The sequence below is a fragment of the Brachyistius frenatus genome, unplaced genomic scaffold, assembly GCF_029030835.1.
Source record: "Brachyistius frenatus isolate BFR_SWC_R1_liver_20210118 unplaced genomic scaffold, ASM2903083v1 Contig_415, whole genome shotgun sequence".
Lineage (NCBI taxonomy): Eukaryota > Metazoa > Chordata > Actinopteri > Embiotocidae > Brachyistius > Brachyistius frenatus.
In genome coordinates, this window is record NW_027211014.1 from 125,292 (window position 1) to 153,246 (window position 27,955).

At 44.8% G+C, this 27,955-nt stretch overlaps 2 protein-coding genes across 3 annotated transcripts in view; both read left to right on the plus strand.

Annotated features, from left to right (window-relative positions):
• LOC138636920 (potassium voltage-gated channel subfamily B member 1-like) overlaps window positions 1–10,426 on the plus strand; it is a 37,283-nt gene extending 26,857 nt beyond the window's left edge. The window contains exon 3 of the mRNA XM_069725236.1: window positions 7,260–10,426. Coding sequence (XP_069581337.1) covers window positions 7,260–9,107 — 1,848 coding nt within the window. The 3' untranslated portion in view covers window positions 9,108–10,426. The remainder of the gene's footprint in view (window positions 1–7,259) is intronic.
• Window positions 10,427–14,411: 3,985 nt separating this feature from the next.
• Window positions 14,412–27,843, plus strand: pbrm1 (polybromo 1). Of its 2 annotated transcripts, XM_069725225.1 has the most exons (30): window positions 14,412–14,514; window positions 16,188–16,337; window positions 16,474–16,571; window positions 16,659–16,806; window positions 16,891–17,040; window positions 18,032–18,148; window positions 18,230–18,298; window positions 18,735–18,833; window positions 18,935–19,020; window positions 19,098–19,183; window positions 19,287–19,503; window positions 19,962–20,103; window positions 20,216–20,310; window positions 20,418–20,697; window positions 21,426–21,531; window positions 21,631–22,270; window positions 22,342–22,553; window positions 22,639–22,824; window positions 22,910–23,067; window positions 23,150–23,401; window positions 23,486–23,631; window positions 24,055–24,212; window positions 24,287–24,470; window positions 24,649–24,850; window positions 24,934–25,135; window positions 25,220–25,372; window positions 25,826–25,975; window positions 26,364–26,416; window positions 27,013–27,226; window positions 27,441–27,843. In XM_069725225.1, exons 2-30 carry the CDS (start codon window positions 16,197–16,199, stop codon window positions 27,602–27,604), a joined length of 4,908 nt encoding a protein of 1,635 aa, XP_069581326.1. In that variant the 5' UTR covers window positions 14,412–14,514; window positions 16,188–16,196; the 3' UTR covers window positions 27,605–27,843. The 2 variants fall into 2 exon arrangements, with proteins under 2 accessions (XP_069581326.1, XP_069581324.1); XM_069725223.1 differs by lacking the exon at window positions 25,826–25,975 and having other exon boundaries at window positions 25,220–25,288; window positions 26,364–26,431.
• Window positions 27,844–27,955: the final 112 nt, after the last annotated feature.

The window sequence follows — 27,955 nt, forward strand, 5'->3', positions numbered from 1 at the left end:
TGGGAGATGCTTAATGTCGCTGCTGTTCTGGTTCAGAAACAGATGGGGAAGTTAAACTTGGGGCACAGTTGTAATTAGGAACTGTTCGTGGCTTTATTGTGATGTAAAGTTATTTATAATGGCCGCTCTGGTTTTTTTGGCGAGCTGTACCTTATTTTGTGTCTCGCTGGGACACTCAACGAAATCTGGTTTCCTGCAAAGACAAGACAAAATGCCTGCTGTGGGACAAGTCCATTAAAAGAAACCTTGCTTCTCTTAAACAGCTACAGTTGTTCCTCTTCATCGCTGCATTGTAATTGGACAGCTGACCTCCCGGTGTTCTCCTGAGAGTCTGCAGCACTCTGCTTGCTCCCCGAAGACGCTGCAAGTCATTACTGCGTCTCTTCTGTTGACTCAAACGTCTTCAGCCTCATGCCATCAGTTTAGACCGGTCACATCTGCATTCCTCGTATTAACAGTGAAGGTTGTTGCTTAATTCTTCAGGAGGTTAAAGTCCCTGAACAAGCAGCAGCCTGTCACAGAGAACTGTATTTTACATTCTGGTGCCAAGTTCAAACTTTCCACAGATAACGAATATGTCAGGCTGAACTCTGGGAAAGAGCGAGCAAAGTGATTGAAGTGAAACATTTCCATTTGATGGAACAGAGCTGCCATAAAAGAAGACACGGATTCTGGGGGTTCAATGAGAACAACCCACCACAGAAAATAATCTGTCAGAGTGGATTTTATAGATAGACTTTAAAGTCTGGTGGTTTTAGATTCTTCTTGTTGTCAACAAATCTCATAAAAACGCCACGAACAGCTACCAACTGATCCTGTTAGCAGATATTGTCTGGATGAAGGCTGATCGGGCTTATTTCTCGGTGCTGTAAGCCTCCATTGTGGCGGTGATGTGTTTCCTCATTAACATGAGCAGTGATGACTCCATATACACAATCCTGCTACTGTACAAACCCACCGGTGCACCAGAACACATATGGAAATATTACGCAGCAAAAACACTGCTTTCTCCTGCCTGAGTGTGATTTACTAAAAACTATAACACCCGACCGTTTTAGGAAATTCAAGATTTTTTTTTTTTATTGAAACTGTATTTATGACTTACGACCCCATTTCCAATGAAGTTGGGATGCTGTGTAACATGTATACAAAAAACAGAACGTAAAACCATCTCAAATTTAAAAAAATAAATGTTATTGCTTTTTGAAAAATATATACTTATTTATATTCATCAAACCTCAGGACAGTTTTCCACTTCACCTCAGTCCATCTTCAATGATCTCGGTCCAGAGAAGGCAGCGGTGTTTCTGGATCATGTTTCTATCTGGTTTTTTCTTTGGAGAGTTTTAACCTCCATTTGTGGACGCAGCGATGAACTGTGTTCACAGACGATGGTTTTTACAAGTGTTCCTGAGCCCATGCAGTGATTTCCACTCCAGAATAGTGTGTTTTTAATGCAGTGCTGCCTGAAGGCCCGAAGATCACCAACATCCAATAATAGTTTCCAGCCTTGTCCCTTGTGTTCAGAGATTTCTCCAGATTCTCAAATGATAAAAACATCTTTTAGTCACTTTAAAACTACTGCAGGTGAAATAAAAGAGGCGAACTGCATGTTAAGGGGTTAATCGTAATTGGATTGTGTCAGAGAGCAGCAGGTGAGAGTTTTTTTACTCTGGAATTTTCAAAGAAAGTGATGCCAGGGAGGAAGTGTTCTTCCATTTTTTGTGGTAAGGTGAGGATTCTCCGCTCTGTTTACCGGCAGTGTAATTTCATCCACATTTTTCCACTGAAGCCTCTGTTAAAAAATATAACCACTGAAACCAGTATCTCAAAGGGAACCGCTGCAGAACAATGAGCTCCTCTGTAGGATGAAGGTCAACTGTCAGCGCACAGGCCAGAAAAACATTTATTGGCAAGTCAGAGATGAAATACAATAAGAGGATTAGAGATGCCATCTTGCACTCAACATGCCCACATCAAAAGCAATGAGCGAGTCAGTGGGTGTGACATAATCCCTCCATTGATCCAGCTCGTGTGGAGAAAAGGGGAAATCCAGTTACACCGAGATCGGACAAGAAGTGAATCAACATTTCACGCAGCGTGACACAAGGGAAAACCCTAAATAATAGACAAACAGATTTATTTAGTGACTCCAGAGCCAGTCTGTTCTCAGACCCAAATGTCAGTTGTGTTTCTATTTTTATTCGTTCCTCACACACCTCCACTCTCTTCTGTCTGCCCTGAATTCTCTCCTCCTCCTCTCTCGTCTCTGCTGATGCACATGTTGGACTGTGAGCTTTGGCGGGACTCAGACAGAAATTTAATATTTTATTTACTCGTGTTTTGGTCAAAGATTCATCCTGTTGTCGTTTGTCTTTTGGGATTTTGTTCCATTTGACTGTCTCAACACCAGTTGGATGGATTTCCGTATTCATGTTCCCGTTAGCACAAGTTGTAATAACTTCGATGTTCCCATGTCTCGTGAAGCCTGTACTTTGTGCTAAATGCTAATTAGCCCATGTTAGTGTGGTTACATGCTCATCGAGGAACATAAACATGAACACAGATATTTGATCAGCCTGTTAGCATCGCGGTGATGTCAGCATTTCAACATTTAGTGTGTCTGTGGACTCTCAGTCTTGAATGAAACATCTAAAGCAAACAGATGGAGAGCTGAGAGTTGGAATACGTTGCAGAAGAGAGTCTGCAAAAGTTTCGACTGATATTTTTATCAAATCGCCATGGAAACGCATCACTTCTGTAAGAAAGTGCCATTAAGCCAGGCTGTGTTCGGCACAGACTGTCATGATAGGTCAAACCACCGAACTTGGCAAAGTTTGATCATCAAAGATATATTTTGCATTAAATGTTTTTCCCCATTTATTTTGTGACATTTAATAGGAGCGGATTGAAGGAGACATGCAGCAGGAAAGAACCAAAATATTCTGATAAAACAGTTATAAAGTGGTCTAAAATGAGTGCAGTCTGCCCACACACCATCTGACTGTGAAACTCCCACCCTGGTGGGACACTCCCTTACTGAGGAACCTCCTGCCAGGTGTTCATGGAGATTCCCTCCCTCCATCGAGCATGAAGCAGGACAAACTTTGTGCGGTGAAAGCAGAGTGAAAACTAGGCTAGCTTCTCCGGCTCCGCAGCCGTCACGGCCCAGCGAGGATCCACTCACGTACGCCTTTTCCAAGACAGGATAGCTTGTACTTCAGAGGGATATTAAATATTCAGTCTCCAGCCTCAGCGGGCCGGTGGGGAGGGGCGGAGAGGGAAAGGGCTAATTACTGAATATGTGTGTGTGTGTTTGTTAGACAGGAGTGTGTGTCAGGTTTGTGCTTAAGCAGCAGCAGTCTTGATCAGATTCATGTTCTGTTTATGCAAACAGGAAGTGGGACGTCCTGTACCCATGATGCTCGTCATTAAGAGTTAATGAGGCAACACAACACCAACCATGACCCTCATTAACAGGGTCCTAATGCCCCCACTGGATGACATTTATTCACCCAGTTTTCAGAAGTGTTCCTGAGCCCATGCAGTGATCCGCTCCTCCTAAATGTCACAAAATAAATGGGGAAAAACATTTAATGCAAAATATATCTTGCTGAATGCACTCTTTGGCATTTATTTTCAGTTTCCTAAAGTGTGATACCAATGTGTACTTCCTGTTATTGTCTCTGGGTAAGAGAGAGAATTGGATGGAGGTGGAGCCGCTCATCCTTCAGGTGTTCTCTTTACACAAAGCGCTGCGGTTCAGTTTCAGTGCTGCCGTTTGTGTTCAGCATGATTCATTAACGCCACTCCGGCCCGGTCGGAGCGTCGAGCCCGATGAGCCTTGCTGTGATGAGAAGCAAAGCTCTGAACTGAGGCTCTGCTGATGTTTATTTTGAAGTGTTACTGTTGAATCCATCTACATACTGTATGATTTCTTATGCGTCCTCTGTATCCTCAAAAAGCACTGTGACGCTAACTTTGACCTTCCTCTGTTAAAGGTCATGTCAATGTTTCACTTTAGTTGTTTTATTCTCTTGAGTGTAAATTATTTAGGACCAAGAAATTTACCTCTAACGGGTCGTATTTGAGAGTTTCCATCCATCACTTTGAGCCTCTTGGGATGCAGACCTGCCGGCTGGCTATTTTAGGGAAGAGTTTACATTTTTCTGTGTGCCCTTTAATTCACTCTCAGGTGAGCTCTGCGGCGACTGCTGGTTGACGTACCTTCAGTCCTCTTTTACCTCTCCAACAGTCTCTGCTTTTAGTCCCTCTCTCCAAAAGCCAAGGTATAGGAGCACATGCAGTCACCTGTCCAGATTAATTAGAGTTTACGGAGGTTGATGGGTGACAGGGAATAATCCCGCTGGTCGGGAACACAGCCTCCACATTGACCTTGTGTTGGATTTCAGACTGACTCCGGGACAGAAATAATAGGTGTGGCACACCGACACGGCCACAAGTGTGGAGCCGTCTTAATCCCGAGCACCGTGAACAGACCCGATTGTACTCAGCAGATTATATTATTAGTAGGTTGCTCAGTTCTTCAGAGGCCTCTTGTAGTCACTGGGCATGCAGGGCGTGCTTTGCAGAACAAGACGTTGTGGTTTTGTTGCCGCCCCGAGCGGTGATGGGCTGCAGCAGGCTTAGAGAGGGAGAAGAAGTGTGACAGGGATTTTAAAAAGCGCATCGATACAATCTCCTGGTCTTCCTCTTTGTGTGTCGCTCACTGTAGAGCAAGAAACTTAAAGAAAAAGATAAATATCTGCGTCAGAGATCACATTAGTTCCCCTTCTTTTTCCTCTTAAAGCAGGAAAGTCAGAAAGGTGAAGAGATGGATGGATGGATGGATGGATGGATGGATGGATGGATGGATGGATGGATGGATGGATGGATGGATGGATGGATGGATGGATGGATGGATGGATGGATGGATGGATGGATGGATGGATGGATGGATGGATGATGGATGGATGGATGGATGGATGGATGGATGGATGGATGGATGGATGGATGGATGGATGGATGGATGGATGGATGGATGGATGGATGGATGGATGGATGGATAGATAGATAGATAGATAGATAGATAGATAGATAGATAGATAGATAGATAGATAGATAGATAGATAGATAGATAGATAGATAGATAGATAGATAGATAGATAGATAGATAGATAGATAGATAGATAGATAGATAGATAGATAGATAGATAGATAGATAGATAGATAGATGATGGATGGATGATGAATGGATGAATGGACGGATGGACGGATGATGAATGGATGAATGGACGGATGGACGGATGATGAATGGATGGATGGATGGATGGATGGATGGATGGATGGATGGATGGATGATGGATGGATGGATGGATGGATGGATGGATGGATGGATGGATGGATGGATGGATGGATGGATGGATGGATGGATGGATGGATGATGAATGGATGGATGGATGATGGATGGATGTCCAGTGACTTACAAATAAATTAAAATTTTAAAGGCAATAAAATAAACAACCAATATAAGTCTGGTGATTGTTGGTTAAAAGCAAAATGAATAAATCCACTGGAAGGTTCAACCATTACCTTCCAACACTGTGAAGTCCAAAGAAGCTAAATTAGTCTTTTAAATGTACAGCAGGATCTGTGATTTAAAATGTGGAAATGCTGCTTGGGTCTGCTGTTTGCTGTGATTAATTAGGTTTTGAATTAAAATCTTAAAGTGTGGCGTCAGCTGCACGTTCACGGTAATGAACACAAACACTACACAGATGACCTCAGAGTTACTGTACGTTCAAAGCAGCCTTTTTAAGTCTTTTATTAGATTCAGTTGAGGTGACCGTCATCATCTAGAAAACAACGCAACTAAAATGGGGTCAGCAGCGTTTTCAAAAGTTGCCACTATAGAGATTTGAAAAGCGTCTAGCTAAATGTTAACCTCAGCATGCCTCCAAACACGCTGCTAACACGCTGATATTCAGCAGGGAACAAATCCATTTTTTCACATGTTAGTTTAGCATGTTAGCATGCTAACATTTGCTAAGCACTAAACACAAAGTACAGATGAAACTGATGGAAACATCATTCGATTTGCAGATTATTGGTCACGAACCAAACTAGTGGACAATTAGGGTTTGACCTGATAACAACAATAGATGGAAATTATGGGGATCGCCAACAGTTAATCCTGAGAGGGGATATGAATTTGACAATCCATCTATGTTTACATTCAAAAACCAAAGATGCCAAATTTATAATGCTGCTAGAATCAAAGTCAAAAGCTCTCCAAAGTCAACAGGATTCACCCCGAGGGGAACATGAATGTCTGTGCAAAATTCAATGGAAATTACTTCAATAACTGTAGATAAGTCCGACTTAAAGAGGAGAACTGACAGAACAACTAGCCTGGTGTTACAAGACCCAAGTTCAAGGCATGAATATATAAATGTGTCCATGCTACGGGGAATCATTTCCCATCGTTGCATCTTACTGGGCGTGGACCTCGGGTTCATTACGAAACTGTTGGAACAGCCTTTAACCAATCGGCATTCACCGCCAGGCAATTACATTTCGAAAAATAATTGTTGACTTCAACCTCATCACAAGCTGTCAATACAGGTCGCTGATTGGTCCATCCTACAGAGTGGCTGATCGGTCCATCCTACAGAGTGACTGATCGGTCCATCCTACAGAGTGGCTGATCGGTCCATCCTACAGAGTGACTGATCGGTCCATCCTACAGAGTGGCTGATCGGTCCATCCTACAGAGTGGCTGATCGGTCCATCCTACAGAGTGGCTGATCGGTCCATCCTACAGAGTGGCTGATCGGTCCATCCTACAGAGTGACTGATCGGTCCATCCTACAGAGTGGCTGATCGGTCCATCCTACAGAGTGGCTGATCGGTCCATCCTACAGAGTGACTGATCGGTCCATCCTACAGAGTGGCTGATCGGTCCATCCTACAGAGTGGCTGATCGGTCCATCCTACAGAGTGGCTGATCGGTCCATCCTACAGAGTGGCTGATCGGTCCATCCTACAGAGTGACTGATCGGTCCATCCTACAGAGTGGCTGATCGGTCCATCCTACAGAGTGACTGATCGGTCCATCCTACAGAGTGACTGTGAAAACATTGATGGGAACAGAGCTTCCAGACTTTAATCACAGAAAAGCTGTAATCGCTCGTAACATAACTTCTTTTATTCCTCAGGGGTGTTTTTTTGTAACATTTCTTTGCGTCTCTGTCTTCCAGATCCTGGCCATCATCTCCATCCTCTTCATCGTGTTGTCCACCATTGCCTTGTCTCTGAACACCCTCCCAGAGCTGCAGGACACAGATGAATTTGGTCAAGCCACAGACAACCCACAGCTGGCCCACGTGGAGGCGGTGTGCATCGCCTGGTTCACCATGGAGTACCTGCTTCGCTTCCTCTCTTCCCCCAGCAAATGGAAGTTTTTTAAGGGTCCTCTGAATATTATCGACCTGCTGGCCATCCTACCCTACTACGTGACCATCTTCCTGACTGAATCCAACAAGAGCGTGCTGCAGTTTCAGAACGTCCGCCGCGTGGTTCAGATTTTCCGGATCATGCGGATCTTGCGTATTCTAAAGCTGGCGCGTCACTCCACAGGTCTTCAGTCTCTGGGCTTCACTCTCAGGAGGAGCTACAACGAGCTGGGCCTGCTCATCCTCTTCTTGGCCATGGGCATCATGATATTCTCCAGTCTGGTGTTCTTCGCTGAGAAGGATGAAGAGGACACCAAGTTCAAAAGCATCCCAGCCTCCTTCTGGTGGGCGACCATCACTATGACCACAGTTGGTTATGGAGATATCTACCCAAAAACTCTGCTGGGAAAGATAGTCGGGGGTTTGTGCTGCATTGCAGGAGTCCTGGTGATCGCCTTACCCATCCCCATTATCGTGAACAATTTCTCTGAGTTCTACAAGGAGCAGAAGAGGCAGGAGAAAGCCATCAAGCGAAGGGAGGCTCTGGAGAGGGCGAAGAGAAACGGTAGCATCGTCTCCATGAACATTAAAGACGCGTTTGGCCGCAGCGTGGAGTTCATGGATGTAATGGTGGAAACAAGTGACGAAAAGAAGGAGAAGGTGCACGATAATAATGTGTCTCCGAGTCATCAGAAAGGTACCCCCAGACTGAAGTCACTCATCGGCAGCCCCGCCAAGACGCTGGAGTCCAGCTATCAGGAGCAGGCCAAGCCCTCCAGCAGCCCGCAGCATCTGAGCGCTCAGAAACTGGAGGAGATGTACAACAACATGGCCAAGGCCCAGTCACAGCCCGACCTGAACAGCAAGGAGAAGGCGGCGCTGCCCAAAGCGGGCCGACAGAGGGCTGAATTTGAGATGGGAAGAATCTCCGCTGAAGCAACCTCCAGCCCGGTGGAGGCCGTGACGGACATGAAGAGCATGTCTAGCATCGACAGCTTCATCAGCTGTGCCACCGACTTCCCTGAGAGCTCTCGCTTCTCCCAGAGCCCCGTCAGCAACATCACGGGGCGGGTCAGCACCAACCCCAGTCTGGAGCCCACCTTGGAGAATGAGCACGAAGGATCCCACGGCACCACTACCCCTCTGGGAGGAACAGGAACGAAGCTCGGTCCGTACTCCGACAGCCCCAGAGGCCTGCGCTTCAACAACCCGCTCAAAGGCCACTCGCTCAAGGTGAACTTCAGAGCTGGTGAGGACTCGGGGACAGGAGTCCTCTCAGACAGCTCGTCCGTCCAGAGCCCGGAGGTGTCCATCTACACAACGGCCAGCAGCGGGACATCCAGCAAGAGCCCTGAGAACATGCTGCCCAGCATCTTCACATTCCACGACGCCTCCATCAACAAGTTCATCGACGCTGACACGGACGAGGAGGAGCACCTGCACGACGGATCCGGCGCCAACACAACCCAGAGACTCTTGGATAAAGCCAGCCCCACGTTTGGGCATCAGTCCGGCTTCCAGCAGGGATCCAACCACACGGAGGGCCTCCAGAGGAAGCTGGGCAACAGCACACTGCCGCTAGAGGGGCAGGAGAACCACGTGGCTCTTGAACTACAACTACTTCAGGGTGACAAGAGTCACTCCCACTCTTAGAGTCCCAAAAAACGAAGAAAGGAGGACGCAGAGGAGGCGAAGAGCAAATAACAAGCACAGTGGACTTCCACAAAATATGAAAGGCACTGAAAACATTTGAAGTACAAAACAAAATACATCTCCTGTAAAAACACAACCGTGGCGGATAAGGTGAAAGATGTTCTGCTCTCAAACCTTTTTCCCACCAGTGACTTCTGAATAAATTCATTCAACAGGAAGAACATTTAGAGAGGTTTCAGCATGGAATGCAGTTTGATGCTTTTTACAATTTCTACGTTTGTTTTAGCCCAACTGATCATCTAATAATTACTGCCCAGTTGTAAGAGCACAATATATAATTTTTATAACCTACTTTTTCTGACATCCCTGGATACCAGTTTAAAGCCACTATAGCAACGGCAGTCAAATCAGTAGCAACCACGAAGGGCATTGAAGCTGAGACGTTTGACATATTGTAGTTTAAAGCAGCAAACGTGCATTTTCCCTTTTGACAGTGTATAATTATATACAGTGTGTATTACGATGTATAGTTTGCTTCCTTTAACTTCCTCAAAACTGGCCTTAGTTCATGTTGTCTCCCATGTTTCCTGTTTGTATGAATGAGAGCGAGAGGAAGTCAGAGACAGACAGCACAGTCTTGCAGTATATATATATATATATATATATGTGTGTGTGTGTATGCAATAATTACCCTTCATATGCAGTATATTTATTGTCATGTAACGTTAGCGGTCGCTCGTCTTAAGCGTGACCTTTAGGAGAATCCAGTGTTTGCAGGAATTTAGCGTCTTGCTCGTTGGTATTTTTTACTGCACAGAAAACATTTGGATGACACAGAGAGACGCTGTGAGGTCACATCCGTCCGTTTCCTTCCTGTTCCCGTCATCCTGGCCACAGAGAGCACCGTAACATGTCCGTTATTTTATATTATGAACACAGGAAAAAAAAACTAAATGTGTTACATTTATTTGTTTACTGATTTTGTTTGTTTCTAAATGTCTTGGTGTGTCCCTGAGAGTGATGTAATCATCTTGAATCTGGAGAAAAACAAAAAGTCTTGTGATATTTCAAAAACGTTCTGAAAAGGTGTCGCCATTCCTGTTTGTAGCTGACAAACTGAACTTTGCATTAAGTGCAGCTGGAAACACAGCAGAGTTTCTGTGTTGATCTTCCAGGTTAGTCGGAGTGTGAATAGTGTACATGTAGAACTACACACAAACGTAAACTCTATTACAAAACCACACATTTATTGTACAAGGTAAAGAAAATGATTTATATTTTTAAGATATTTTCTAAAAGAATGGGCTCTTAGACGAATATATTGTCTACTGTACGTGCTGCTTTATTCTGATGGAGTTGCAGTTATTAGATGATAAGCTGTCGTAGATATCTTTGTATTGTTTGCTATCGTCTCCCTTTCGATGTCCGTCCATCTGTCCTTTGTGCAATGTGAAGAACCAAAGAATTGTTCTTTCTGATAACTCGTGCAGAGGGTGGCAGGTTTTAATGTTTTATCTCTAAATGTTAGAAATTCAAGCATTCCTTTTGTAAAACGGCAGAATCTGACAGACTTCAGGGAGCCATACTCATTCACTCGGGACAAAAAGATGGAGAATGGACCGGTCCTCTGAAGGAGACATGACGGAGGATCAGAAGAAAAAAAGACTGATAAGGGAACACAGCACTTTATTTTACATTCATTTATAAAGCTAATTTGATTATTTACACACTGCAGATATCGGCGAGTTCTTCACTTCCACATGACGTCTCTTACAAACATAAAGACGCCACACAAACAGCACAGAGCTCCTTCAAGCAAAATCCTGCATCCTGCTTCTCCTCCCAACATGTGGCCAACCCTGGTTTGGATCATCTGGTGCTTCTTCTTACTCATGCAAGTTTTGGTTTTATATTCTTAACTTTACAACATATCATGCACGCATGCTGCAAAGCAACAGTTCGAAGTAGTGAAACTTTTAAGTATTTATTGTGTATGTTTGTTTGCAATCAGTAGACATGAGTTCGCTATTTTTGTGCCTTTGCTTTTAACTAGCATCTCCCCTGCACGCTGCATCTGTCACATAGAGCCCGAATGACAATTAAATCAGCTGCACAGCAAACAAACACACAGAGAGGGAGAGAAGTGGGTCATCATGCTGTCAGACTGATCTGATAGATATCCATCGCCTCTGTCTCATGGGCACTTTAATGCACCAAACATTTACATGGAAAAGAAAAGGCCCAGTCCACAAAAACAGACAGGTGAAGAGAGAACCAGCACTGTTTCCATGGTGATGGTTTAGACGGTTCACATTTGATGCTGGCGAGTAGCCTAATTTGTAGAGTCCTTAAAGACTCAAATAACATTTTGAAAACTGGCAGCATTTACATTCAGTTCATGCGTTCATTCATCTCCAGCGTGCTGAAGCCTGAAGACATTATGTAAACAGAAAACTGGATTGCGGGCGTCTCCATCAGAGTGCCACATCATCCCTTTATATGCGCTCTCTTTGCTTTCATAGAAACATGCACACGTCTTTTCAAAGGAACAGACAGAGCATGACCACACGAGCGTCCGCCTGCTGCTGCAGCGGTGTGTATGAAGACCTCAGCCACCTCCTCGTGGAGGGAGCGAGTGTGAAAGGTGAATGGAAAAGGAACAAGCAGTGTGTGTGTGTGTGTGTGTGTGTGTGTGTGTGTGTGTGTGTGTGTGTGTGTGTGTGTGTGTGTGTGTGTGTGTGTGTGTGTGTGTGAGACAGAGAGCTGTGCAGCAGAGCTGTCAGCCTGATTATCACTGACGTTCCTGACAACGCTGCGGCGCTCTGCTCCTTCACCTCACGTCCAACTCCAGCCCAGAGAAGTCTTTAACAAAGACGAGACCATCGTTCAAATCTGAACCCTGAAATCTTTCCTCGGAGCAAAACGGCTGCCGTTAGGGAACAAAGTCACGGCCAGGTAACGCACACGGCACTCCTGTGTTTTTCCATCACAAGCAGCAGGCTGTGCTCGAGTCTTTTGTGCAGAATGACAATGCAGAAATGTCAGTTGGGTTGAGGCATCTTTTTGAGGATGTGTTCAATCCTGTGGTTCTATAAATATCATGGTGGGCATGCAGAGGGAGCGTCTGGGTCTGCAGGAAAGGCTCAGTTACAGAGATGTCTGTGGTCACGTGGTGTCAAGCAGCAAACTTTGAAACAAAAGAGTCTGGTGGTGGTGGTGGTGGGGGGGGGGGGGCACTCAGTCACCGGTGTGTGGGACTTTAACGCTGCATGGTAATGGTATAAAAATGTCAAACTGACAAATGGTCGCATGACTTTCACTGCTGGTGAAGAAAAGACTATTTGAAAAGGGTGATGATGTGTTCCACGGTGAGGAGTGGAGCTTCATCAGCATTCATCACACAACAGATGCAGTAAATAATGACGAGGCGTTAAAAATGGGCCTTTCATCTTCTCCCAAACAAGCCATACAGTCTGTTTCAACAGGTCCGACACGTTCCTGTGTTAGATGGATGCTAACTTTGTTCTTTTTATATAGTTTTTCTTGTTTTCTGAACTGCACTTTATTGATTTGTCTGAATTCAATCTTCTGCCGCCTCGTGACGATGCAAATAAAAACGTTGACATAAAAAGGTACAAACACGTTTTCCAAAAGCACAAATTACAGTCAACAATTTTCTGTGACAGGAATATGCCGCACAATAAGTAAAAGCCAAGAACCGACCCGTGGTTTGATGTGGGTGAGCGGTCCCCCTCCTTCAGGGGACTCGGCTCTCTGCTCGGCTCTCTGCTCGATGCCCTCTCTGTCGGGGAACGTGTCTGTTTTGTAAAGTTTCATATTTTGTACTAGTTGACTTTGTAGAATATTATCTTTGTGGTTTCCTGTTGTTCAACGCATGTAGCGCTATTAAACTTTGACACTCTGAAACTTGTAAATATCATCTGAGAAGCTGTAGGAAAAAAAATGTCTAATGACGAGTTTTAAAGCAAATTTCTCCTTTTACTGACTGATGCTTAATAAAAGATGATAACCAGAGTCTCACTGAACGGAGATGTGTTTGTTTGTTGGGCTCGGCAGGGATTAACAGCTGAGGACAAATCAGAGTTTGTAGTTTGTGGATGATCACTGCACATTTTATACAACAGCTCCCTCTGGTGGTTTGTTTCTGCACTCATCTTAAAAAAGGATTAAAGTGCTCCCTCCTCAAAACATTTATGGAAATACATGTAGTTTTAAATATTTTATATCCCAAGCCATCTCTCCTTACTGCATAGACAAGAATACAATTATCTCATGACTATTATCATTATGTATTTATTGTTTATGTATTTCCTGCTTCCTGTTTTCCCTCCTCAGCTGTCCCTCTTTAAAAACAAGGTTGGTGCTAACGGATCAGATTTCTCCCCGTTACTTTATACTTCTTTATTTCCTTCCATCACAACAGGGATGGATAAACCTCTGCTAACCCCAGCCCAGATTAATTATGATCCATACTTGCTTTCACCACACAACATCAGCAGCATTACACAAGTTTTCCCAGTCTTTTGTTGACCCTGTCCCAACTTTTTTGAGACATGTTGCTGCCATCAAATTCAAAATGAGCATATATTTTTCATAAAACAACACAAATTTAATGATTTTTCTGGTCTATTTTAAATTAAATAGGTTTATGTGATTTTTTTTTGGAGTTTTTATTCAGATTTTACACAGCCTTACTACTTTTCTGGAAACAGGTTTGGATTATTTTTTCCAACGTTTTTCAGGGAGTTTTCCTTTTTCACATCAAGGGTGGAGGACGGATGGTGTTTTAAAGCCCTTTAAGTCCGATTTGTAATTTCTCATATTGGGCTACATAGATCAAACCGACCTGACGTGATACATGGACAAAACGTGTTGTTTTGATCATAGTCAAGCTGGCGAAATGGGCCGGAGGGGACACAGGAGGACATGAAATATGATATAAAACCACAATAGAGCTCATGTCTGTGAAAGTGACCCGCTAGTCGTAGCTGGTGTTATAATGTATGAAGGTTACAGAGTTCAAACTAAGAGGTTAATATGAGTAAAATGATTTATTTTTTTTAACTGACAGGAAGTCTATCAGCTACGTCATAGCTTGTACTTTATTATTATTATTATTATTATTATTATGGGGTAGATATGGTTTCTAAATAGTAAAATAATCACAATCTCATCAAATAAATCCGAAGAAAAATCATAACAATGGCATAAAAGGTACTTATTACGACGTCAACAGCGTTACTGCTTTTATTGTGAAGGTGAAGCACCGGAAGTGGCAGTTAAATTGTCGATAATTTCACACTTCTGCCGCCCGGTCTAAAATCGATAAGTGATCGGCTTTCTTGATGGTCGAGGTTTTGCGGGTTCGGTGCCGCTCTTCCTGAAGGTAAGCGCGCCGCTGCGGCAGCGCGTCAGACCGGATCATTTCCCGCGAAGTGCCGCCGGTGCGCGTAACGGCACTCTGTAACGGTAGTGGCCGTTACGGCGGCGCCTTTGTCTCGACTCGAACTCGGTGATGTTGAAGGCTAACCGTTAACCGTAGCTAACGTTAGCTGCCGTCGGGTCCGCTGCTGTCGGTGCGCGGTGACCGTCAGGTGGGCGTCCGGCCGCCGCGGCTCCGCGTGTGCTCGGTTACCTGTAACACACACCGGGCCGCTGCTCGGTGACGTCACGGAGAGCCGTGAACGTTTTCTGGAAGTCAGACCCTCCGGAGGTACCAGCAGCACCGGGGGGGTCACGTTTCAATACCGGGAAATAAAGAGCATAAAACCTGCCGGGAGATCAGAGGGTCTGATTTACACACATTCATAAATACATGGTGATGAAAACGTGACGTGTGTGTCCACTGGTCCGAGAATACATCTTCAATAAGGCCTCGAAGTTCAGATGACGTGACGTGATGTTGACATGTGGGCGTGTCCCCTCCTTCTCTGTTTACACCGGTACCTGCAGCCACTGATGTTTCTCACCTACACCTGGATGACGTCACAGAACTCTGAGGTTAAACTGTTTGAAATCAAGTCCTCGGAGGGAATAAAATTGTTGGTGCAGTTCAAAGTGCTTAACAGATGATTGACAGGCCGATAATAAGATGTGGACCAAATAATAATAATGATTTAAGAACAATTTAAAAACAAAACAAAGTACAAAGAAAATATACGATTTGAGATGCAAGAAGATAGAGATGATTAAAAATGTAGAAGATTCATTTAAACACTAAAATAAAGTTTAAAGAACTTGATTAAATAAAAAACTACAAATAGATGAAAAGAAAACAAGAATGATAATAATCCTCTAAAGAACACAACATTATTTTCATAAAACCTGATTTTAGAAGTGTTTGTTTTTTTATGCAATCAGAAGAATATGAAATATATTTGTCTCTGTAACATCTGACATAATACAACCGCTTTCTGCGTAATCAAAACAAAGCAAGCGTCACAAGTCTTTACAGAATCAATACAGAATCACAAAACATAATGTTGATATTTTATTACACGCCTAATAAGGACAACTGCTATTAATATTCATGCATGAATAATATTTATTCACCAGAAAAACAAGGCTTTAATAACATGTAAAAGCATTTTCTGTTAGTGGAACATGTGATTGTGGATTTTATACGTTTAAATCGTCTCTTTCAATTTGAAAAACATTAATTTTCTCTATTTCCTTATTTAATTGTTTTTTTTTTTTATTAGAGTTGTGCTTTTGACATCTCTACCTTCTTGTGGGATTCAACTATTCTCCTAAAATATTTAGATTGTTGCATGTTGTGCTTTAACTATTTGTTTTCACACTTTTTCACATCAAGTATATTCATCTTCACATTCGCAGCATCTGTTGTGTTTAAAAGCTTTTAACAAACTTCACTAACTTCAACTAAAACGCCTGTCAGCCAGATTATCTCGTGGTTTTGACTCCTGTTGTGCTTCGAAGACGATGATCTCATTCCTGGTTTAAAATGCAGTAAATCTGAGCTCTGTTCATCTCCATCATTCTCCCATTACATGGACTCTTTTCCGTACGTGGTTCCTGAATGTGAACTTGTCTCCTCAGGGGTTGGTCATGGCCTTGAAAAGGAGACGGGCGACGTCCCCCTCTAGCAGTGTGAGTGGAGGAGATTTTGACGATAGCCAGACTTCATCGTTAGTGTCTTCCGTTGGGAGAAAGAGGAGAAGGACCTCAAACATTCCAACTGTGGATCCTGTAATTTTACAGATTTCAGTCTTTGATTTTTTTTTGTTGTGTTTTGTTAATGAACTGTGAGACATATACGATGGATGTGTTGCATGATGGGAGAAGATGTGGATATTTCTCAGTGTGTCTCCTCCTTCCGCTGCAGATCGCGGTGTGTCATGAACTGTACAACACGATCAGAGACTACAAGGACGACCAGGGCCGGATGCTGTGTGAGCTCTTCATCAGGGCGCCCAAACGAAGGTGATACCGTGTGATTAAAACCTCTGATTCCTTCAATATCAGTCAATAATTGAACTTAGAAAATGTGCCAACCCTGTTTTGTGTCAGGAACCAACCGGACTACTACCACGTGGTGTCCCAGCCCATCGACATGATGAAGATCCAGCAGAAACTGAAGATGGAGGAGTACGATGATGTGGAACAGCTCACCACCGACTTTCAGCTGTTATTCAACAATGCAAAAACCTATTATAAGGTATCAAACTTAGCAATAAAAAGATGTGTGAAGGAAGTTTAATGTCCAGGGAACAACCACCACATGAATCTGTCCCGTCTGCAGTCCGAGAGTTCAGAGTACCGAGCAGCCTGTAAACTGTGGGACCTCTACCTGCGCACCAAGAATGAGTTTGTGCAGCGAGGCGACTATGATGAGGATGATGAAGATGGGTATGATGGCCAAGACAACCCGGGAGGGTCCACTGAAGATGAGGTGACACTCCTGGATTTATTACAACCCTTCATTCAGTACATACTATTAGATAACATCCATCTTCTGGTGATACTCGTTTAGTATACAGTGAACCCTCGTTTATCGCGGGGGTTACGTTCCAAATAGAGACCGTGATAGGTGAAATCCGTGAAGTAGTAACCTTTTTTTTTTTTACAATTATTATACAATGAAATACTCCATAATACATTGAAACCAAAGAACAAAACCTTTTTACAGGCCCAAGCATTTGTTTAACAAATAAAAGTACTGTATAAATGTTTTTTTTTTATAAATAACTACTGTACTGTAAAATAATAATTTGAATCATCAATACGAACTGAAGGCTTCAAATTGCTGAGATCGGCACCGCCCCACTGCGACCCGAGTCATTGGATTAGAACGGGAGGAAATGAAAAATGATTATGAAAACAAATACAAAGTACAGTCGGACAAATAGTGACTCGTGTATTTCACTGCTCTTCTGACTGAGCCGCTGCATCCTGACTCCGCTCTGCAGCGGTTCTTTCTTCTAAAGCCGGCGGTGCAGGTGTGGTTTTTCGACAGAAGAACATAGTTATCGGTAGTTGTTGTCGCTCTTTTTTCTTCTGGGCAAAAAGATTCTTATAAACCGACATGCCACCATCGATTATTTTTAATTTGGCAAGCTGTTTTACGTACGTGTACATATTAAACCGCAACGTTATTGACAAACAGGTAGAGAAGAAGCGGAGAGACTGTTTAGCCAATCAGAATGCAGAACACAATGCACGATGCAAATCCGTGAAGCAGCGAGACCGTGAAAGGTGAACCGCGTTATAGCGAGGGGTCACTGTATTCATGTTTTCTCATACAACTAACAGATTTAGATTTTCTGTTGTCTTCTCAGCAGCGGTAGTTGTGATTTTTAAACCTGTTGTCACCATATTTTGACAGCATCATCTACAGGATGTATTTGGTTGTCTCACCCTGTTTGACTCCATGTAAACGTCAGAGTGCACCCACCTGTCTGAAGGAAGTCCTGGAGCAGCTCCTTGATGCCGTGGTGTCTCACACCGAGCCCACCGGTCGCCTGGTCAGCGAGCTCTTCCAGAAACTTCCCTCCAAAATGGTACGAGCTCCTTCATAAAATTATAATATGCATGAAATCAGTGGCTTTGATTTGATTTTAATTTTCCTTTTATTCATTTAGCAATACCCGGATTATTATGCCATCATTAAGGAACCGATAGATCTGAAAATCATCGCTCAGAAGATTCAGGTACACTTTGACAGCTTCTCCGTTAAAGGAGCAGTGTGTTGGATTTAGTGGCATCTAGTGGCGACGATACTACGTTCCGCCCACCGACCTGGAAGCTACTGTGACCGTCATTAGCAGCGAAACTTTAAAGAAACACGAAGGCCCTCTCTGGTTCCAGTGTTTTCTTTGTCCCCTCTGGGCTACCGTAGAGTTATGGCGCGCTGCGTGGAAGAGGACCTGCTCTTCATGTAGATATTATGAGCTCATTTTAAGAAAACAAAAACACAATACTTCTTAGTTTCAGGTGATTATATACTAATGAAAACATAGTTATGAATATTAAATTCCATCTCCACCAACAGATCCCTTTAAATCCAACTCACTGCACCTTTAAATGCTGCCGGAGAGTTTATAATATTTTGTTGGTGAAACGTCCAACAAACCCGTTTTGTTCCAGCTGAGTCACTACAGGAGCATCGGCGCCATGGCGAAGGACATCGACCTGCTGGTGAAGAATGCCAAAACCTACAACGAGCCTGGATCACAGGTGTTTAAGGTCAGTGTGGGACAGAGAGCATGACACACACACACACACACACACACACACAGCATCACAACGTTTGACATCCTGACCTTTGACCCCCTCGTGTGCCCCAGGATGCAAACACCATCAAAAAGATCTTTGCACAGAAGAAGTCTGAAGTGGAACACGGAGAGCCGATCAAGTCCAGCATCCGGATCAGGTACTGAGATCCGAACGGGGAGTCGCGTCCACAGAGGTTCTGTTCTCGTGTCATTTGGAATCTGTTCTTCTGTCCAGGAACCGAAGGTCGGCGCAGGGAGACCGGCTCTCCGCCATCACCATGGCTCTCCAGTATGAAAGTGATGAGGAGGGCATCCTCTCTGGTACATCTTCCCCTCACCATCAAACGGACCGTTATTATCTATGATGCCCTGTAACATGTTATATTTATGTGATTATCTGCTTCTCTCCTCCGTCTCCTCTCAGGCTCCGTCCACTATGATGAGGGAGAGTCCGAGGCGGAGAGCATGACCTCCAACATGGACATGAGTAACCCCATCTTCCAGCTGTATGAGGCGGTGCGGGGAGCCAGGAACAGTCAGGGTCAGCTGATCTCGGAGCCGTTCCTCCAGCTGCCCTCCAGGAAGGATTACCCCGACTACTACCAGCAGATCAACCAGCCCGTCTGCCTGCAGCACATCAAGTACGACGCAGACAGCACAACACTGAAGATGTACTTAGTGGCGTTACATTCAAACTAAACACATCTTTATTATTATGATATTTGATCTTTTGTCAAATCAAATATCAAAGTGGATTTTTTTTTTTAATTACATTTTCTATTTCTGTAGGTCACTTTAAAATAACGTGTATTTTTTAGAAACTTTTAATAGATGCTTTAAATTCATCGTCGAATACTTAAAAAGTTTAATCTTTTTTACATCAAGGAGTTTGTTCACTAAAAGCATTTTAATAGATTTTTACTAAAATGGAAAAGTTTAGCTGAAATTATTCCGAAATTTTCTTCTCCATTTGTGTCTGGTTAGTTCTGATTCATATACATTTTTTTGTTTCACCAACATTTCATCTTTTTTATTTTCTCTGTAAGAATGCGACTCTGTCCGGTGCAGTATTTTCTGAGAGCCCGTTGATTCCCCGCAGGAACAAGATGAAGAACAACGAGTACGAGAGCGTGGAGCACGTCGACGTGGATCTGACGCTGATGTTCGAGAACGCCAAACGCTACAACGTGCCTCACTCCTCCATCTACAAACGGGCTCTCAAACTGCAACACATCCAGCAGGTCGGTGTCTCCTGAGAACCTTCAGAAACATCTGGATCACCAGAGCTTGAATCTTCTGTCTGACATTGTAAAAGACGTATTGTGACCCTGTAACGTGTCGCCTGTTGTCCAGATGAAGAAAAAGGATCTCCTGCAGAGAGACGATGACGACGGAGACAGCATGCTCTCCTCCGCCACCTCCGACACCAGCAGCACAAAAAGGAAAAGGTGCACTTTGTCTCGTTCTTCTTCAGCTCTCTGATATTTGGTGGTTATCGTGTGTGAAAGAAGTCGATTTGTGTGACGCCTCTTTGTTGTTTTCGTCTGGTTTCCAGTCACAAGAAGAACACGAAGAAGAACCGGATGAAAGCGCTGCTGGCTGCCGTGACAGAGGCGCGAGAGGCCGGCAGCGGGCGGAGGCTGTGCGACCTCTTCATGGTGAAGCCCTCAAAGAAGGACTACCCCGACTACTACAAGGTCATCCTGGAACCGATGGACCTCAGAACCATCGAGCACAACATCCGCTCAGACAAGTACGTGACCGAGGATTCGATGGTGGAAGAGATGAAGCTGATGTTCCGCAATGCTCGACACTACAACGAGGAAGGCTCCCAGGTGAGACGCGGTTCAGTGGATTCACCTGTTGATGCTTTTTAGGGATTCCACGGTTCTCTCCCTTCATGTTTCAGAGACCAAAAAGTCTGAAAAGTCTTCGACTGGACAGTTTGACAAAGATGGAAATTATAATGAACTGCATGTAAATTAAAACAGTAGAGACACAGTGCAGAATGTAAATAAAAACTGTAACGATGTGCAAATCCCATAAACCCATATTTAATTTGAAGTAGACCAAAGACAACTTGTCAAATGTTGAATTGGAGAAATTTGATTGTTCTCTGAAAAATTTTATTATTTTGAATTTGATGGCAAATAGTGCAAAAATGTTCAAGTTTAAATTTTTACTTTTCGAGCATCATGAAACCAAAAATACAACAAAGGAGAACCTGAACTGTTGAGCAGCTGAAATCATATATCAGGCAAGAGTGGGACCACATTTCACTTTCAAAACTCCAGACGTTTACAGAGTATTGTGAAAAGAAGAGGTGATGCAACACAGTAGTAAACATGTTGCTGCCATCAAATTCAAAATAAGCATATATTTTTTTAATATGACAAGAAAATTCCTCAGTTTCAGCATTTAATATGTTGTCTTTGGTCTATTATTAATTAAATATAAGTTTATTTGATTTGCAAGTCATTGGAACTTTTTAGGAAACGGGGTTGTGCACCCTGAAAGAATGTCTTTATAAGAACCTGTATACGAACCTGTGTTGTTTCTGAAGGTCTACAACGACGCAAACATCCTGGAGAAGATGATGAAAGACAGACGGAAGGACCTCGGACCAGCTACTGACGACGACGACATCATGTCTCCAAAGTTAAAGATCAGTACGTCAGCCAGTCTGACTTCACGTGACAAAATCAAATCGAAGCAAGAATCAGACAGATTGATGACTAATAACACACATGTACTTTATGTTACTGCAGGAAAGAACAACGTCACTCTGAAGAAGTCGAAGTATTTGACACCGTTACAGCAGAAACTGAACGAGCTCTACGAAGCAGTGAAGAACTTCACGGATAAGCGCGGCCGCCGCCTCAGCACCATCTTCCTGCGGCTGCCGTCTCGGGCCGAGCTGCCGGATTACTACGTCGCCATCAAGAAGCCCGTGGACATGGAGAAGATCAAGAGCCACATGTTGGCCAACAAGTACCAGGACGTGGACGCGCTGGTGGAGGACCTGGTGCTCATGTTCAACAACGCCTGCACGTACAACGAGCCCGAGTCTCTGATCTACCGCGACGCTCTGCTGCTGCACCGGGTGCTGCTGGAGACCCGGCGGGACCTGGAGGGAGGGGACGACGCCCACGTCCCCGACGTGCCCCGCCTCCTCCAGGAACTCATCCGCAGCCTGTTCGTGTCTGTGCTCGGCCACCAGGACGATGAGGGGCGCTGCTACAGCGATTCGCTGGCGGAGATTCCCGCTGCCGATCCTGCGAACCCTGAAAAACCTCAGCTCAACTTCGAGATCATCAGAAGCAACGTGGACCGAGGGCGGTACAAGAGGTTGGACGTGTTCCAGGACCACATGTTCGAAGTGCTGGAGAAGGCAAGACGACTGAACAGGTGGGTTAGTTCCTGCCGTCATGTACAGAACCAGATCAGGAAGTCTGAGTCTCACCACACGTTCCCCACAGGACGGACTCGGAGATCTTCGAGGACGCTGTGGAGCTGCAGCAGTTCTTCATCCGCATCCGAGACGAGCTGTGTAAGAACGGAGAGATCCTGATGTCGCCGGCCCTCAGCTACTCCTCCAAACATCTGCACGGTGACGTGGAGAAGGAGAAGAAGGGGAAGCTGCCTAAAGAGTTCGAGGAGGACAAAATCAAGAGGGAGGAGGAGAAAAGGGGTATTCTGTCAAATATATTCATTACAGCGTGACGTGTTCTCTGAGTTTATAGCTTCGTTTTACTGAATATGTTTTGAATTCCCAGAAGCAGAGAAGAGGGAGGACCCCGTCGGAGGATCGTGGCAGTCGAACCTTCAGCGCACCTACAGCCAGGACTGCAGCTTCAAGGACAGCATGTACCACGTGGGCGACTACGTGTACGTGGAGCCTGCCGAGCCCAACCTGCAGCCGCACATCATCTACATCGAGCGGCTCTGGCAGGACGACACCGGTACGTCCTGCAGCGCTGGACCGTGTCTTTCTGCTTCCTGTCTTTTCACTTGCTCTGCTTGAAGTCGGTCTCTCGATGCTCACAGGGGAGAAGTGGCTGTACGGCTGCTGGTTCTACCGACCCAACGAGACCTTTCATCTGGCCACCAGAAAATTCCTGGAAAAGGAAGTTTTTAAGAGCGACTACTACAACAAAGCTCCTGTCAGCAAGATCCTGGGGAAGTGTGTGGTCATGTTTGTGAAGGTGACGTATATTCATGAGGTTTTGTTGCTCTCTGACCGCATGTTGAGTGTTCGCTGAATGTTTCCCGTGGTTGTGATTTAAGGAGTACTTCAAGCTTCACCCGGAGGGCTTCAGAGCGGAGGACGTCTTCGTCTGCGAGTCGCGCTACTCCGCCAAGTCCAAGTCCTTCAAGAAGATCAAGATGTGGACGATGCCGCTGAGCTCGGTCCGCTTCGTTCCCAGAGACGTCCCCCTGCCCGTCGTCCGCGTGGCTTCGATGTTCGCACCCAAACAGGAGGAGAAGCCGGCAGAGACGGCCGACGAAGGCAAGATGACCGACGCTGCTGTAGACAAGGTAACCAGCTGGTTGGTTGTTTCCGTGACACCTGACAGTGAACACGTGTGTCAGTAGCGATGACAGGAAGTGATGTGTGTGCAGGAGAGGGAGGACGTCCCCCTGGATATGTCCAACGGGGAGCCCGGCTGTCAGTACTACGAGCAGCTCTGCTACAACAACCTGTGGCTCAAAGTGGGCGACTGTGTTTACATCGGCTCTCATGGACTGGTGCGCCACCGAGTGGGCAGGTGGGGTACATGTTCATATACACGCGCTTATTTATTTACAGAGTCTTTGGTCTAAAAGACAACTGTACCGATGTCTCCACAGCTGGGACGGGTAGCGTGTGGGACTGACACGTGTGTTTGTCAACACGTATGATTTTATAGAGAGAGATTTCTTAGCACGGCTTGCAGTGTTTATTATTAATATGAATATTATTAGTATTACATATGCTGTATGTGAAAAAGATATCCTCTTTAAGTGATGTCAACATATCCTTTATAATTCACAAAATGGTCATATTTTGCTTAATTTATTACATGTTTGCAGTCAGTTCTGATGACATCGGTCTGTTGTTGGTTGGAACCTCTGACTGACGGCCCAGTGGGTGTTTGTTGTTGTTTGTTTACAGTTTATGCTGCAGCCTCTTTTGTTTCCGTGTTGAACAGGATTGAGAAAATGTGGATGCGCGATGGAGCCGGCTACTTCTTCGGCCCCATCTTCATCCACCCCGAAGAGACGGAGCACGAACCCACGAAGATGTTCTACAGGAGGGAGGTGTTCCTCAGCAACCTGGAGGAGACGTGTCCCATGACCTGCATCATAGGTACCGGTCTGACCTTTCTAACCACACGGTACCCGGTGGTACCGCTCCATCTGACGCATGCTCTCCTCCCGCAGGGAAGTGCATCGTGTCGTCCTTCAAAGACTACCTGTCCTGTCGGCCCACCGAAGTCCCCGAAGAGAACGTCTTACTGTGTGAGAGCCGCTACATCGAGAGCGAGAAGCAGATGAAGAAGTTCAAGGGTCTGAAACGCTTTTCTCTCTCTGGGAAGGTGCTGGAGGATGAGATCTACTACTTCAGGTGAATAAGCTGTGAAACTAATAAAGTAAACATCTACCCAGATAAAGAACTGTTTGTTGTTCCTTCTTCTTTCATTGACATCCTCCCTGTGAAACTATGGAAGCCAGTTCTTCCTCTTAAATGAATGATTCACTTGATAAACTGCAGAACAGAATATTCCTCTGATCGTCCCGTACAGGAAGCTCATCGTGCCCCAGAAGGAGCCCTCCCCTCTGCTGGACCGCAAAATCGAGGAACTGGAGGCAAAGTTTGCCGACATGACCGACGAAGAGCTGGAGGATCTGGGTGATGATGACGGCGAGCTGGGGGACCGGTCGCTGCCTCAGATGCAGTCCTCCATGTCCAGTGACATGGACATCATGCCGTACACTCCTCCCCAGGTCAGGCTGGAAGTCCTCTGTCATTAAGTATGTCAATGATTGCGTAACATTTCTGTAAATAGTTCTCTCGTGTTTGTTTTTAGTCCACACCGAAGTCCATAAAGGGCCTTTCAAAGAAGGAGGGCTCCAAGAGGAAGATCAACATGAGCGGTTACATCCTGTTCAGCAGCGAGATGCGAGCGGTCATCAAAGCGCAGCATCCCGACTTCTCCTTCGGGGAGCTGAGCCGCCTGGTGGGCACCGAGTGGAGGAACCTGGAGAGCACCCGCAAGGCAGAGTATGAAGGTGAGCGTTGTTATCAGAGAGATGCACTGATCCTGATATCCATCCAGCCGTCTGTCTCACCGACTCGTCCTCGTTGCGTTGCAGAACGAGCAGCTAAAGTTGCCGAGCAGCAGGAGCGCGAGAGGGCCCAGCATCAGACGTCCCCTAGAGCAGGTACCCCAGTAGGGGCACTGATGGGGGTGGTACCTCCCCCGACCCCCATGGGGATGCTAAGTCCCAGCATGACGCCTGTGTCAGGTAACCCCTCATGGATGCAGACGTACACGGCTGGAATCAGAAGCTGAACTGCTAGAAGTGTTCTCATCCTGAACTTTCCTGCTCGCACCACGTCAGCATGTTGTCTTGTAATCTAACTTTAACACAATTTCACAAACTTTAAATGGTGTACAGCAGCTTTTATACATCATGATAGAAATCTCTGTTTTATTCTGGACTTTCCTGCATGTGAGTGCAGAACATAAATTAAAAAGCTGCTGGAAACTATTCAAGGTTTGAGACTGTTAAATAATTTCTGCCTGACAGTCGTGTTTGTCGTTTACATTCATACATATTTCCATTCATCTCCATCATAACGATCAGCTGATTCGATGATAATCTGTACATGAACATATGAGTGCATGCTGGGTCGTGTTGCATGTTTGACTGATGCATGTTGCCTCTTCTGTGTCACTGCTGTTCCTCCCTGAGAAGGTATGATGGGTGCGTGTATATCAGCTATGATGCCCCATGTTGACGGCATGGTTTGTATGACTGGCTTCCCACCACATCACACGGAGGTGCCCGTGTTCCCCCCACACCTCCTGCCCGTTATGCCTGGGTTCCCCGGAATGCCATTCTTTGGTAAGAGTGCTGTCATCGTCATCCCACCTGCCACGCAGTTGCTTCCTGTCTCCCAATCTGACTTGCCGGAGGGGCTACCTGAACCAAAAGGCCGCGGTCCTCGGGTTCATGACCGGGCCGTTGAGAGCACAAAGTCTCAGCTCGGACATTTATTCAGCTCTTTACCTGCATGCCTGATGGATAACGTGTCACTGACGAATCTGTCAATCATAATCCTGATTATATTATAAAAACAGTGACAAGTGATCTTTTAATGATTCCTGCCTAGAAGGACACCGGTTCATTTCTAGTAATAAATTAAATATGAAGTCGTATTTTAAATATATACAGAAAAAAAGTGTCTTGCTGTGTTTTGTGACAGTTTTTGTGATTGTGAATATCCTCACAGGTGTGAACAGCATGGGAGCTGGACCCGGAGCAGCACACGCTCATGGATCCCAGGTGATCTATAAGAAAGTAATCATCACAAACTAAATTATATCAGATCAGTTCAGATTCATGCTGCTGCTTTGATGCAGAGATGTTTATGGAGGAAGATATAATGAGAAAACATCAGGAAGTCGATAAGATTTCCTGAAGCAAAATTAGAAACATATCTCTTTACTTTAGCCTTTAACTAGCTACTTTTGCACTTGAACTACCGCGACTTTAAAATGCATATTGCTTTTATTTTATATTTTAACTGTTCTTATGCATCTCATTTCTATATTTCTAAATGTTCCTTTATATCTGTTTTTATGTGAAACACTGCATATAATATTCTTGCTGTGAAGCACTTTGATCTGCATTTTTCAAATAAAGTTTATTATTAGATTAAGTTCACATTGTCAGAAAGGACAACTGATTTAATGTTTTCTAGTTTTTACAAACGTTTAACTATTTATTTAGCACTGCACTTTACATCAGCTGCATATTGTGGCTCTCTGTACGTGATGATGATGATGATGATGATGATGATGATGATGATGATGATGATGTGTGTGAATGTGTGAGTCTGAATCAAAGAATTAATAGAGTTCTAATAAAACTTCCATCAGGTGGGATTGATGGGCGCGGGGCAGCAGGCTCCGCCTCCGTATCCGGGTCAAGGCCAGATGGGCCAGCCCGCCCTCCAGCAGCCCTCCACCCCCGTGTTTGTGTCCCCACCGGCCAAGTCCCAGCGCCTGCTCCACTCCGAGGCCTACCTGAGATACATCGAGGGCCTCAGTGCAGAATCTCCCACCATCAGCAAGTGGGACCAGGCTCTCTCAGGTCCATCACACACTCAGAGGAACATATCTTCACATGCACATATTTCTGGATTTTGCTTGTTCAGCTTTTATCCGTGACCCTCTGATGACTCCTTAATTTGAACATTGATCTACAGGCTTTTCCTTTTAATTGTGAGTCTGTTATATCCGTGTGTGATTGGTGTCTTAGACTCGTGCACTGATTTTTGTTTCTTTCACTATTTTTAAACTTTCAGTCCAAAAACAAGATGTGCGCCTCACAAAAGAGCAGGAGAGCAGACTGCCGTCCCATTGGCTGAAGAGTAAAGGCGCCCACAAGACGATGGCAGACGCACTCTGGCGGCTCCGTGACCTGATGCTGCGAGACACTCTCAACATCCGTCAGATGCACCACCTGTAGCATGCTCGTACCGCGAGCCTCTGTTCCCGAACCTGTGAGATAGGAAGAGGAGCACGCTCACTAAAAGTCTTCACTTTGTGTTGTCTTAAAAAAAAAGAAAAAAGTCTTTGTATTCATACAAGCTGCTTTCCGTGTTGAAGCTGTGCTTTTGTTAAACTGTTCCAAGTGCATTATCGTTCATGGCTGTCATTCTGTGATGAAGGCCTTCATGCTTTCTCAAATAAAACGTGAGGAGTTCAGTTTGGCTGTATTTTGATTTCATTATTATTTATTTTGTGCAGTTGAAAACAGCATTCAACCTTTATTTACACTTAAAGGATAATCGAAGGCGACCCTTGTTTACAATGAGGA

Excerpts from the sequence above, each read along its gene's own strand:
- pbrm1 (XM_069725225.1), top strand. The coding sequence starts at position 16,197 with ATGGCCTTGAAAAGGAGACGGGCGACGTCCCCCTCTAGCAGTGTGAGT. Across the intron at positions 20,698-21,425 it reads ACAACGAGGAAGGCTCCCAG|GTCTACAACGACGCAAACAT; the intron begins GTGAGACGCGGT and ends TTGTTTCTGAAG. Across the intron at positions 23,402-23,485 it reads CCGACGCTGCTGTAGACAAG|GAGAGGGAGGACGTCCCCCT; the intron begins GTAACCAGCTGG and ends ATGTGTGTGCAG.